The sequence below is a fragment of the Eublepharis macularius genome, chromosome 2, assembly GCF_028583425.1.
Source record: "Eublepharis macularius isolate TG4126 chromosome 2, MPM_Emac_v1.0, whole genome shotgun sequence".
Taxonomy (NCBI): Eukaryota; Metazoa; Chordata; class Lepidosauria; order Squamata; family Eublepharidae; genus Eublepharis; species Eublepharis macularius.
The window spans coordinates 92,417,666-92,431,751 of NC_072791.1; the positions used below are offsets into that span (position 1 = coordinate 92,417,666).

Sequence of the window (14,086 nt, forward strand, 5' to 3'; positions counted from 1 at the left end):
TCCGTCTCGTTCCGGCTTTTACCCTGTCCCAAAACCTCTTAATAGGGGGCATATTGTTGTTTTCTGATACCAGGGGAGCGTTAGGAGAAAGGAGACTGAACCGATAAACGCTGTATCTTTAGCAATTCTAGCTATGTAACATTTGCCTAGCGCGGAAGCAGGCTCCATGTATTTTTGTTTTTTGCTCCAAGAATATCCGATTCTTTTGAACCGTGTATTAATTGTTATTTAATTGGCAATATGCAGATTTTATGTGAAACAACCCCGTTGAAAGAAGTATAGTTGCTCGTGATAAATAATAATAAAAATACAAGGGAAACGGATTTCACTGAATTCCTTCGTAAAAAATAAAATAGACACTCCGATGTTTCTTCCACTGTTGGATTACCATAGGACTACAGCTCCCAAGATGCAGAGCAGCTCATTTTAAAAAAATGAGCCAAATTATTTTCTTCTTCTTTAATTGGGCTAGTGGTGGTCATGTGACCTGGAAAAGATGGCTGTGTTGAACGAGGAACAGTTTGCTGCGCTTCAGATCTTACTGAAAGTAAGTACAGCTTTAACACTGGGATAATATTATTTGTCGTGAAATCTTCCAGCTCTGCTGATTTTAATGAGGCAATACTGCTTTGGGATGAAGATAATATTTAAAAATGCTTATTTGTCTCTTATCCCTAGCACCGTTGTTTTGTAAAACACTGTAAGACATGATTTTATAACAGTAGTGTTAGTGAGGTCTACAGGAAATCCCGACTGAGACTTAGCCAGAATGAGTTAATAAAGGTAAAATCTGAGGTTCGACATCAGATGAGATTCAAGTATGGTTATCCTCTGGATGATATAGAGTTATTTCTGTTCTTTTAAAAACAATTCAGTTAATGAGTAGATTAATATGTTTTTGATTTGCATTTTTCAGTTTGAGAATTTGCTAAAAAGTGCCCAGCTGAGCTACAGCACCTCATTTGACAGATCACTTAGATGAAATCTTAATGGTCCTTTCACACAATATAAAATCCTGTGAAAGAGTACTATGTTTTCAGTCTTATGCATACTAAGCTTAAAATGACTGAAAATAAAAGAGCTATAGAAGTAACAGTAAGATGTAAAGATGACTTTCCCCATCTTTGTATGTTCAGAGGTATACTGCATCTTTACATAGAGCATCCAGGCAGCTGTCTTGGCTTGGCCACGAAAGGGCTTGTTTGATCTGTCTGAAAAACCATTTTCACTACTGACTACCACCCGATTCTGTGTTTTCAAAAGGGTCACAATGTTTCTTTTTGCTAGGCTTCAAAAAAAGATGAGGTCCGGCACCTTTGCCAGGAGTGCTTTTTGAGTTCAGCCAGTGCTTCAGAGAAACTGATTGAGGGCACTTGTTCCACTCTCTCAGTTACATCAAATGAAGCTAAGCAGGTAAGTAGTGGTTACCTTTTTAGATTTGACCAAGTTGTCTTATTGATAAGCCCTGGGGCAGCAGGGCGGTGATTGGAACTGGAGAATAGGCATCAAAATTCAGGAAAGATAAAGTACCTAGCTCTATTGTAGGAAAAAGGTAAGGAAGTAGAGTTTAAGGGCAAAGAAGAAGAATTGCATGGGAGAACTGGCTAACAAGGTTCAGGCCCTGATGGAATTTAGATGGCAAGAAGACTCCCTGAGTTTGTGATGTAGTTAATTTCACATGTGACAGTAATAAGAAAAAAAATCTTTAAAAAACATTCATTCTTCCCACAGCTAATCTGCTCTCTACACAACCTTTCAAGGCATGTTGTGCATCGTGGCCTGACCTCCCCAGAAGAAATCCTCTCCCTCTTTCCAGAAGGCTTCCACCAGAACCTTAAAAACCTTCTGACCAAGATAATCCTGGAAAACTTGTAAGTATCCTTTTTGTGGTGTTGAGTAAGGAAGTGGTATGACTTGGACTGTACCAATCATGGTTAAAGAAGCATCACTAGGATTGTCTGAACAGAAAAATCAAGGATTGCAAATGATGGCTGATGACTTATAAAGGAGGTTCCTGAATTGCTCAAAATTGTACTTTTTAGCTCTGTCTCCTGAGGTTGCCTCACCTGGAGACAGGATAGAAAACAAAAGCATACAGCCAGAGATGTGCTGCTTTCTCATGAAAGTGGTTCTGGTTCTTTGAAGCAAGGAACTATCATTTTGGTTTACAGGTAATATGGCGTTCTTATTGGGTAACTGAAGTATACTGTAGAACCATCTGCTTTGTAATGTGTAACTGTGAAGAACTGGCCTTTTCAGCATGCAGTTCTGAAATGTGTGGCAGCTTTTATTGTGTTTCAGTGCTTTCTTTATGTTAAAAACTTAATCATAGAAACTGAGTCAGACACAACAGTCAGAGCCAGTGTTGTGTAGTGATTTGAATGTCAGACATAGGGTCGGTGAGACTGGGGTTCAAATCTCCACTCTGCCATGGAAGCTTGCTGGGTGAACTTGGGCCAGGTGCGTACAGTCAGTCAAGACTACCTCTCAAGGGTGTTGTGAGGTTAAAATGGAAGAGAAAAGAAAGATGTAAGCCACTGTGGGTCCCCATTGGGAGCAAAGGTGTATAAACGACATGAATAACATGCCTTATGATCTGAAGTACAGCGTGTTTGTTGTTTCTAAGAGACAGCCTTAGTGACTAATTGCAAGCTTTCATGCACAAATCATGTTAACAGTTTTGGTTTCTCCTGCAGAGAATTATATTGGGGATAGGGACTCTATAAAGGCATGAGAGTTCCAACGAAGTTCTCAGCACATTGCAAAACGATGCCACAGAGGGACAAGCCATGACAATTAAACTGGCTTATGCAGTGTTACAAATAATTCTGAGAAGGGGAGGCTGAACCTCACATTCGGTTCGTCTGTTTTTGTTCATGGCTATTTTTACTCCACTCAGGTGATCAAAGCAGGGTGTAGGTACGTGGCTTGAATTCAAATATACTTTTTAGATGCTTGATCCATCTTCATTACTTTAGACCACTGCAGTTCTACATTTACTATTCTTAATGCTTTAATAAATTTGTAGATCATTTACATCATGTCATTATCCAGTTGTTCTTGACTACAGTGAGTAGCCTTGATAATAAGTTACACTAAATGTACATACAATCAGTGTACAGAGTACACTTAATTTTTTTTATATGTGAATTGAACACTTCTCATGTTACATTCAATGCATGGGCAACTTAACATGTGACTGAAACCCCACTTTTATCTTGGTACAGGACTCATTTTCATTTGTAACATGAACACATGCCTGCTTTTTGTAAGACAGATGTGCACACACACACTGTAATGTGTGAACAGGGCTAATGGTTGTCCTGGATTCCCAAGCAGGTAGGATGAAGGAAGTCCATTATTTATCCATTTATTTCACCTCAGAAACCTGCTCGAGGAGGCTTACAGTTAAAACAAAAAATTAAAGCATTTAAACATAGCCATTAAAATAGGGCTTAAAAATTTAACACATACATCAAGCAACCTAAAATGATACAATTAAAACAGTCTTTATACCAGAAGCAGGCCACATATGGCTAAAAGATATAAAATCCCTTTGTTAAAAGCCTGTGGGGGGTGGGGAGGAATATTTTAACTTGGCACCTGTAAGAAAACAGGGTAGGCTCCAGGCAAGCCTCCTGTAGGGGGCATTTCAAAGGTGAGGAAGCACTCTCTCTAAAGAAGTCAACTGTGTTGTTGTCTCTCACTCTTTGATCCCTTGCCCCTTGAGAAGTTAATTTTAGTCACAAGGTGGTGGCAATCAAGAAGAACCAGGTTGTCTGAAAAGCTGCAGTATAAGACAGATACCTGTAGAAACAGTCAAATCCAGTTGGCTGTAGTGGCTGGCACTGAAATCACTCATGTACTCCTTCAGACACAGTGTTTACAACACAGTTTGGTGAAAATTACGTGCCTGATTCCACTTCTACTACTTTGTTTTACAGTAAGTGATGATGTTCTGTGTTCTCTTCCCCTTTTATCAGATCTGCCTGGAGAAATGAAGTACAAGCCAGTCAGAGTAAGTAGCAGATAGTGAGGTGGAGTAACCTATGTTTCTGAAACGGTCATTTTTGTATTTCTTCAGTAATGATTCTTAGTACATTTATTTAGTGCCGGAGAACAATGGTGTGAACAATGCAGAAGTGGACTGGTCTCTGCTTATGGTCCTTTTGCAAAAGGCAAGTGCCTTACATGGCAATTGCTTCTTATATCTTATTTCATGAGATAAGATGCCTGCCTACCTACTTCACCTTGGGAAACCTGCCACAGATCTTCAAGGCTTGCCACGAATATAATGTCAAATGAGATACATATATACCTTCTGCATGTAATGTGGTTATCTGTGCACAAAATCTGTCTTGTTTGAAACAGTTCTAAGTAAGATGGCAACAGGAAGGTGAGAGGGGAGGGGAGGGTTTGCAGGAGAAATGGGATCTGCATAGGCTTGCTAAGTGTAGGGGGTGGGTTAGCTGATCAGAGAGATAGTTAAGTTGGTGGACTTATTAGAGAAACTCCACCACAGAAGTAAATTTTGAATAAGTTTTTAAAGAAGGAGAAAACCTGGGCTTCACAGTAAACGAAGGAAAGGCGGTTCCAGGAAGCATTACACTGAAAACGCAACAGTGGAAATGAGAAGGAAAAACGTGGAGAGACACTGTATGGTTGCGATATAAATCATTGGCAACAGATTCGGGTCGAAGAGATTAGTTTTATCAACATGGCAGATGCTTTACTGAAAATTCTGTGTCTTTGTATCAGTTGTAGTCTCCTAACTGTATTTTGGATTGTGGTAGAAAAGGGCTCACTGTAGACCTCCCATGCTGACCTTAGGGATGATCGCCCACCCCCATCCCCTGGGCACAATTTCAGACGCACAGCAGGCTGCAGTGAGAAGGAGAAGCTGGAAAGTTGGTGTCTGAGCACCACTCCATTTGTTCTAAATAGCCACGGTCTTCTCCTGTGTATCATGGGAGTGAGTAAGGTGCCATCTCAGGCACTAAATTTCCATGCCAGCCACTGGAAATCGTAATGGGCAACCTGTCTGGCTTCTGAGATTTCAGTAGTAGTTTGCTTCCAACCATACCATTGTAACTGAGGGCTAGAAAACTGCTCGCTTCTAAAAATGCTTGCATGTTTGGGGACCTTGCAGGAAGATGTCTCTGGCTTAGAGGTGCTTCTCTTGAAGGACATGCAGACACCAGTGGGCTTAGACTGGAACAGCTCTGCAAAGGGTTGCATGCCTAGTTCAGTAACTCAGCTTCTCTTGCCCTTTGTACATTTCTTACTGTAACAGTTTAGTGGCTATTCAGCAGAAAGTCTCAAGCATTGTTTGTTGGTTGAAGACAGCATTGCACTATAGCATTGTAGTGTACTAGTTGGGGTGAGACTAGAGTCTGGGAAACCTGGGTTTGAGTTCTCATTCTGCCATGCAGGTTCACTGGGTGATCTTGAACCAATCGTTCACTCTCATCCTAACATATTTCACAGGATAAAATATTACTATAAAATGGAGGAGAGGAGAACATGATGATATACCACTTTGTGCCCCCATTGGGCAGAAAATGAGGTATAAATATCTAAATAAAACTACATTCTTGCGTAGTTTCCCTGTGTTGCTTTGGCTGTTCCAGCATGCACATATGGTGCCTGTGATGGATTAGGTGAGAGCACTGATACCTTAGTCTGGCAGAGAGAAACAAATGGCAGCTTCTACCAGCTAAAGGCTGATTTTTAGTCAAACAGAAAATGAGACATATTCTTCATTCTGCTTCTACCCTCCAGCATTGCTACTACAATTATCGTGTTCTTAATTATGCCACGTTGATAGAAAGTGCAAAAGGAAAGCAAACCATTGCAGGTGGTGGTTTTGGATGGCATGGCATCTGTTTGCCTTTCTGTTTTGTTCACAGGGACATAGTAGTTTATGGAGGAGCGAAAGGAAAAGGCAGGCCCCTCCACTGAGGAGTTTACATTCTGAATTCTGTCAATAAAAGGGGAAACAAGGACCCCCCCCCCGTGATTATAAAGATAGGCTTGAAAGTGTGTGTGGTGGTGGTGGGGTCCAGGTTTAAACAAGTTCTGCATTCATATTAGCAAAAAAATTCCTGGTAAATTCAGCCATGGAACTGTTTGTTTGTTTGTTTGTTTGTTTGTTTGTTTTAGATTTTTATTCCACCCTCCCTGCACAGGCAGTCTCAGGACGGATTACATCCAATAAAAAACATTCATAACCACACAATAACAACAGTACAGTATAAATATTTAAAAATTCACAAGATGGTAGCAATCAACTAATAGGTAATCAATCTGCCACTTAGGACTGTCACTTAAAAAAATGGATGGTGGATACCTCTAACAAGGAGGGATCTGGAAAAAATGTTTGCAGTAATCTAGTTCCTATTGTCTGTTCTAAGCAGTATCGACATTTTGCCACTCTTATGGTCCCCCCCCCCGGTGTTGCTTCTTGCCGCCTTACTTTTCAAGGTTCATGGCTTGAAGCATTCACTTACTGTTAAATGTAACAGGCCAGGCTTGACCCTTCTTTCACTTCCTGGCAGTGAATGCCTGTCTGACCTCTAGCTCTTTCACAACAAACATGATTCTCCTGAGCTGGATTTAGTTCCTATTTTTAAAAGTTGTTTTAGAGGTGGGTAAAGCCCACATTGGTGACCAGGCCTAGGAAAATTCATTTCAAATATTTAGATGTGAGCATCAAAATATTTAAAGCCACCCTGGCACAAATGTTTAGAGAAGATAATGTGGATACTATAAGCCAATCTGTTAGGAGTGTGAGCTTACAGATTTGTGTATTTTAAACAGTGGACTTTGGATTATTTTTGCTCAACTAACCTTATACTGGCTTCTCAGTTTTACTTTTCTCATTTTTCCCCCTAGCTTGCAAGTTAGAAACTTGCTCCCCGCTCCAAGTTAATTCATGGGCATTTGGAATATACCTAGTTCTAGTCATGGACTATCTCATTGTACCACAAGAAATTGGACTATATGACTTCAGAGCCTTGCAGAACTAATAGTTCCCATACCTTGCAATGAGAGGACATGGCTGCATTTTTACCATAACCTTCAGCTGCCTTACATTGAGTCAAACCATCAGTTCATGTAACTCATTGTCTGCTTGACTGACACTAGGTCTGCGTGGGCTCTCATGTGGAGAACTTTCCCAGCCCTTCTACTTGAGATCCTTTAGACCCCAGGAATTGAAACAGAGGTACTTCTACATGTAAAATATTGGCTGTACCACTAAGCTGTACATAACTGTGAGATCACATAAATTCTCCAGTTCCCGAAACTGGGTTATAAACTTCTCCCATTTTCTTATTTGGTCTTATATTGGACAATAATCTCCCAAACTAGGAAACCAGCACAAGCTCTATTGAACTATGTGTGCAAGAAGTGTGCAGGAACAGCTTTGTTACTGTTTAATGGCCCCTGTAGTAGAGGCTATGAATAATGGAAAGTATAAGTTCACCATCAGTGGGTTTCATTCATTCCACAGTTTCTCTGCCCCATCTGATTGATATGGACTGGAGAGTGGACATCAAGACCTCTTCAGACAGTGTCAGCAGAATGGTTGTCCCCACCTGCCTCCTACAGCTAAAGGTATTGTTCGTTGGCCAGGTGGTTGTTATTTTGGTCCTATTTTATTTTATTTATTTATGTCATTTATATTCCGCCTTTCTCACTGGGACTCAAGGCAGATTACATAATGTGAGATCAGTACAATCAGTAGCAAGGACAAGGACAGGCATTTCCACACAGTGTCAAGGACATTTCCATAAACAATGTCATAGGGTAGATGAAAACAAGTTTACAGAGACATAGCATTTGCAAGGATCCAATGCAGGGTTGAAGAATTGCTGAAACGGAACATAAATCATTCTAGGATTGACATTAGACAACATGAAGCACAAGCAATATATACGAGTACATATTCAAAGCAACAGATAATATGTAAAGCAACATAATGGTGGAGCCCATGGTTCCGAACTCATTGGTGAAACATCCGAGACCCCCTTCCTGTAATACCACCCTCCTATGTGAGTAAAAAAGCCTTTTTGAATAGTTCGGTTTTGCATTATTTGCGGAAAGCCAAGAGCGTGGGAGCTCTCCTGACCTCAGGCAGGCTGTTCCATAGGGTAGGGGCCACCACAGCGAAGGCCCGTGTACGGGCTGCAGTTGATTTTGGCCACATGCAGGCTGGCACCTGCAAGAGACCCTGTTCGGATGAGCGAAGCTGCTGTGGAGGGACATAGGGAGGGAGGCGGTCCCATAGGTATGTTGGGCCAAGGCCATTGAGCATGGTAGCTGATAGGTAGCCAATGGAGTGACTGCAGGATGGGAGTGATGTTCATGCTCCTGCTTGCACTTGCTAACAGTCGAGCTGCAGCATTTTGCACCAATTGGAGCCTCTAAGTTAACTTAGATGGAAGACCAATATGTAAAATCAAAAAGAGTCCAGTAGCACCTTTAAGACTAACCAACTTTATTGTAGCATAAGCTTTCGGGAATCACAGTTCTCTTCATCAGATGCAGCATCTGACGAAGAGAACTGTGATTCTTGAAAGCTTATGCTACAATAAAGTTGGTTAGTCTTAAAGGTGCTACTGAACTCTTTTTGATTTTGCTACTACAGACTAACACGGCTAACTCCTCTGGATCTATGACCAATATGTAGTGCATTACAATAGTCAAGTTTTGATGTTACCATAGCATGGATCCAGTGGCCAGGCTAGAGTGAGATTGTAGAAAGCATTTTTTGCAGCTGCCTTAACTTGTTTTTCTAGTCTTATTGCTGGATCCAGTATAACCCCATGGCTCTTAACCGAATCAGTGAGGGTCAAACAAACTCCATCGAAAGTGGGGAGTACAGTGTCCTTCAGAATATCTGCCTTCCCAACAAGCATCACTTTGGTCTTGTCTGGGTTTAATTTCAATTTGTTGTTCTTCAGCCATTTCACCATGGCTGTCAGGCAGCGATCTAAGATTTCCACTGCATCCTGCGGGGACCTGGATAGCAAGATATAGAGTTGGGTGTCGTCCACATATTGATGACACCCAATTCCATAGCTGTGAATGAATTCTCCTAAAGGTTTTACGTAAAGGTTGAATAACATGGGAGATAGGATTGTGCCCTGTGGAACCCCACAAAATAGGTCCCATTCTGGAGATAGCTGGTCTCCGACGGCAACCCTTTGAGTCCGTTCCATTAGAAATGATTTAAACCAATCCAGGGCACATCCTTTGATGCCCACTTCTGTTTCTAGACGCCTCAACTGGATGGCATGGTCTACTGTGTCAAAGGCTGCAGACAGATCCAAGAGGAGCAATAAGGAGGCATGGCCTTTGTCTATATTCAGACGGAGATCATCCACTAATGCTACAGCTGTCTCTGCCCCATGCCCTGGTCTGAAAACTGTCTGGAAAGGGTCCAGAGCACTAGAATTATCCAAGAAGGACTGGAGTTAGTCAGCTACTTCCCTCTCTATCACTTTGCCCAGAAAGGGCAGATTAGAGACTGGGTGATAATTGGCTACATCAGTTTTGTCTAGGGATGTTTTTTTAATTAGCGGACGAATGACTGCCTGTTTGAGTGGCCAGGGGAAGGTGCCTTGAGTTAGCGATTGATTTACAGTACATTGCAGTGGTTCACTTATCTGATCTTTATTTGATTTTAACAGCCAAGATGGGCAAGGATCAAGCACACAAGTAGTGGCTTTCTTTTTTTAAAAAATAGCTTTTTATTGGTTTTCTCTCATAGGAATAGGGGAGGACAGGGGAAAAGGTAGGGAGGGAATATCCAATATATATCATAGAGTCTGCTCGAGTTAGAATTCTACTTATCTATGTCCTTTCATCATAGCATTTCATCAAACATTTAACTGTGATTATTAGTAATAAATTACAGTAGTGTCTTCATATAGTTATTACATTCACGTCACTATATTTGTTTTTTATCCATTAATAAAATGGTGTCCATGGGGCTGCAAAATCTTCTTCTATTTGTCCTTTCATTAATGAAGTTAGTTTGTCCATTTCTGCATTTTCATTTAAAAGGGATTGTACATTTTAAAATTTGTTGTAACAGGTTATGCACCATTATCCAGAATTTGTGAACTTCTTTACATGTCCACCACAGATGATAAAATGTTCCGGTGTGTTTCACACATTTTCAGCACTTGTTTGACATATTTTTATACATTTTAGCTAGCCTATCTGGTGTCAAGTACCATCTATAAAACATCTTATACAGATTTTCTTTAAAAGCAACTGGTTTAGTTATTTTAATATTAGCTTTCCATATCTTATTCCATTGCATCAAATCCAAATTATATCCTAAGTTTTGTGACCATTTCGTTTTATATTCTTCCACTCCCACAAGTAGTGGCTTTCATAGATGCCAGGATCCTGTTGCTTCATGAAGAGAAACAAATGGGCACTTTGCTCTCCTCCATAGAAAAGATGAAGCTCAGAGGCTTCAGAGAGTTTGCCTTCATGACTTGTGATCCCCCAACTGAATGTGGCCCATTCATTCCCCTGTCACATTTGTTCGCCTGCCAGAGGTTTGATAAACCTCTTTATTTTATTTCTCTTCAAGACAGCAGAAATTCTACTTGTGAGCATGAGAAAGAAAAGGAAAAAGAAGCACATGGGAGGTGTAATTGCTCAGTTGCTGTCAGATAGATGGGCCAAAAATGGTTCAATTCTATAGTAAAAACGTTGTTGTTCATGAGTGTATATATGCATTGTGGGGGTGGGCAAGGCTCTACTGAAATTTTTTGTGCAGGACAGCACTTCAAAACCTGCAAAACACTTGCTCTACCTTACTGTTTTAACCTCTCTGTGGGAAAAATGCCTGTAGATCTCATGTGGTTATTGTGCCAGAAGCATTGGTGTGTTGATCAGTCGGTGTTTAAAACTTTGAAATGTACTGCAAAACCTACTGCTATAAACCAACTCAGATAAAAATAAAAGTAAAATCTGTCTGTTTAAAGAGAAATCAGATAGTTGGCCTCACCTTGAACTTCTGTCTGTCCTTTTAAGACTTTTAAGATTAAACTGGAATTTGAGGATAATGAAAAGGAAGCAAAAACCACTTCCCTTGGACATTTTGAATATTTACCATGGAATCTGCCTGCCTGCAACTAGGAAAACAGGCAAAAGGCATCTAGTGCTTCTCCAAGATGATGAAATATGGATTGTAGCCTGTTAATTTCCAGAGGTGGAGCTGTTCCCAAGCCCAAAGACCACAAGCAGAAGGGCCTCTTGCATTGGAGAAAGTCTCCTTGGGCTAGAGGAAGGCATTGCAGTGAATGAAGAGTAGAATGCGGTCCCTTATGTATAAGATTCTCCCTGGTAAAGATGGAGGAAATGACACTGGGAAGACAGATGTCAGGTTAACTCTATGCTCTGGTTTTTTTTCAGATTCAGGAAGATGCTGCCTTATGTGGCAAGGACCTCTCAACCACTGCGTTGACCATAGAGCTGAATAAACAAACAGTGGACACTATGCTTGACGGTTTGGGGAGGATTCGTGATCAGCTTTCAGCTGTTGCAAATAAATAATCCTCCAGATGGAGGAATTCTAGTTCAGATATAGAAAAGAACTTTCTTGCCAACCGTGCTCTGATAGCTTACAGACGAACCTTTTCATTCTTCTGTCTCACAACCAAACACATTTTTTGTGGTGATCGTGGGTATCTCAGAATAAAAATTCTTGGTCTGGTGCCTGAAACAGCTTCCTGATGCTAATCAGGACTTCACTTTATGTATAGGCTTAAAGAAACTCAAAGCTTGACTTCATGTAATGGGAGGAGTAGCAGGTGCAGAGTTGACTGTATCTCCTTGGAATTGAAATTCAGGACTAAAAGCACGTGGCTAATAGGCTGAGTTCTAGTCTCAAAAGACTCTTGAAAGGTGTGTGCTGAGGAGTTTGATGTATGAGACCCCCCCCCCCTTGTTTGTTGAGGCACTCCTTTTGAAATAAATGAATTTGCAGCAAAATTCCTCTAAGTAAGTTAAAATAAGTTAAGTTCCTGGCCTTCCCTTACGTTGGAGAAGAGGAAGTGGAGAAGCTCTGTGAGATCCTTGGAAGTACCAAAGGAAATGACTAATGGCAACTGATAGTTGTCATAACAGTGTAATATGCTTACAAAATACTGACCATTTTTAATGTACTTGATTCATATTTGTTCTGAATAATTTTTTCCTTCCTCCAAGGAACAGCTAAAACAAGACCGTTCTTTGTTCTGTCAGAGGTGACATTCAACAGCGCATTTTTTACATTACCTTGTTCTGTTACCCATTCCTATCTTTGTTTTTTCTTGGCTACTTAATATTTCTGCAAATCTGCTTCTCCTTTCCTATCTTCCATAAGTTAAATTTAGCCTAACCATAGATCACATACTGCTTCCCTATATGATCGTACTGTGTCCCGGTAAGCCAGGAACATTGTTTGGGATCTTGGCATTTTGATCCAAAACATGCCTACTATAAGAAAAGTTGGTCCCATTGATTTCATTGGACCTTACTTCCAAGAAAGAGGGTTCTGTGTGGAACTCCATATCAATTCCTACTCCATATGAATTCTAGTAAGGCCAAGTATGGGTCCAGATCTCTGACTGTAGGTTTGAACCAACAAATTAATGGATTGAGTTTCAGGTGGGTAGCTATGTTGGTCTGTAGTAGAACAAGGTTCAGGTCCAGTAGGCAGCTATATCTCATCATACACTCTCATGTGACTCTCATGTGTGAAATGGGCATTACAGGAGAGGAGCCAAAACCAGAACTTTCACATTACCTGGTCTGAGAATACAATTTTTCTGACTAGAGCCATTTCCCACATTTGTGTGGCAAGTCATGTGCAAGCTCGTCTGACTGCCCAGAGATTATGCTTTACATAGGAACTTGCCTTTCAAGAATATTTATGACCAATGTCCGAGCAGATTTGCAGGTTTGGCCAATCTTTGCCTCTAGTCTAGTCTTACACTTTGATTATATCTCACTCAGAAATGTTTCAGGAGAGACTGTAACCCAGGGGGTGATGAGATGAAACAGGAGAGAGAAGGAATTTTATAAGTCCTCTTTGTGCATTGCATCTGTTGCCCAGAAGATGGTGCCGTTGGACTCTTGATTTTACTCTATCTGTGTGAAAGCAGAAGTGGGGGTGGGGGTGGCATGAGGATGGATCAGATGCTCCTCATTCCATTTCAGACCCCTTGTGAATTGAGGAACAAAGCATAGCTTATTTGCCAATTAAGAAAAGACGTTATTCACTTGCAATGCTTGTTGGCAGCGATGAGCAAAAGCTTACAAACATTGCATGTAGTCCGGCCATATGAAGAAGAAAGATTGCAGCCTGAGTGAAAGTCTTCCAGTCTGTTCCCCACCTGATTTGCCTAGCGATGGGTTTGGCACCACCTATTTAGCTTTTAATATTCTTATTAAAATGATAACAATTTCTCTGTTATTGGGGACTAGACCCCAGCAGCTCACTCTGCTCACCAACCCAGTAGCTGGCTATGCTCACATTATTGTTTTATAGAGGCTATGCCCCTGCATACTCTGTGGGCTAACCTCAATAATGCTGCTTCCTCTAGAGTATTATTCTAATGTGCATCATCTTCAGGACTTCATAAACTGTATGAAGGTTTGTTGTAAAAGGAGGGGCTATGCTTCACTCTCATTGCCTTTGCTGCTTCGACCTTTCTGGAGACTAAATCATCACATTCGATGCAATACCTGCCACAGACTAACAGACCAGCACCATTTATTATAGATTACCAATTTTTGCATTCTTGGGATCTTGTTATTCAATAAACTTTTTGTTTTTTACTTTCTGCCTGGACGGCTGAAACGAGTATGTGTTTGAACATTAAGCAAACCGTATATGCCTTGTAGATAGCAATTTGGCTTGGCCAGTTGAAAATAATGGAGTCGTGCTTGAAACTGGGACTGTGTTTTGCCATGCAATCCAGTCTTCTCATGGTTGACCAGCTGCTGTAATAAAGCTCCAGCACGATTAGTGGCTGAATCATTTCATATAAGCCCTAAGATGTAAGACAGATGTGTC

The 14,086-nt window shown here is 40.9% G+C and overlaps 1 protein-coding gene across 1 annotated transcript; it reads left to right on the plus strand.

Moving 5' to 3' along the window:
* Positions 1–488: 488 nt before the first annotated feature.
* On the plus strand, positions 489–13,853 carry COMMD9 (COMM domain containing 9). Its single transcript, XM_054972522.1, has 6 exons — positions 489–547; positions 1,288–1,413; positions 1,732–1,871; positions 3,984–4,018; positions 7,514–7,617; positions 11,440–13,853. Exons 1-6 carry the CDS (start codon positions 497–499, stop codon positions 11,578–11,580), a joined length of 597 nt encoding a protein of 198 aa, XP_054828497.1. The 5' UTR covers positions 489–496; the 3' UTR covers positions 11,581–13,853.
* The last annotated feature ends 233 nt before the right edge of the window (positions 13,854–14,086 follow it).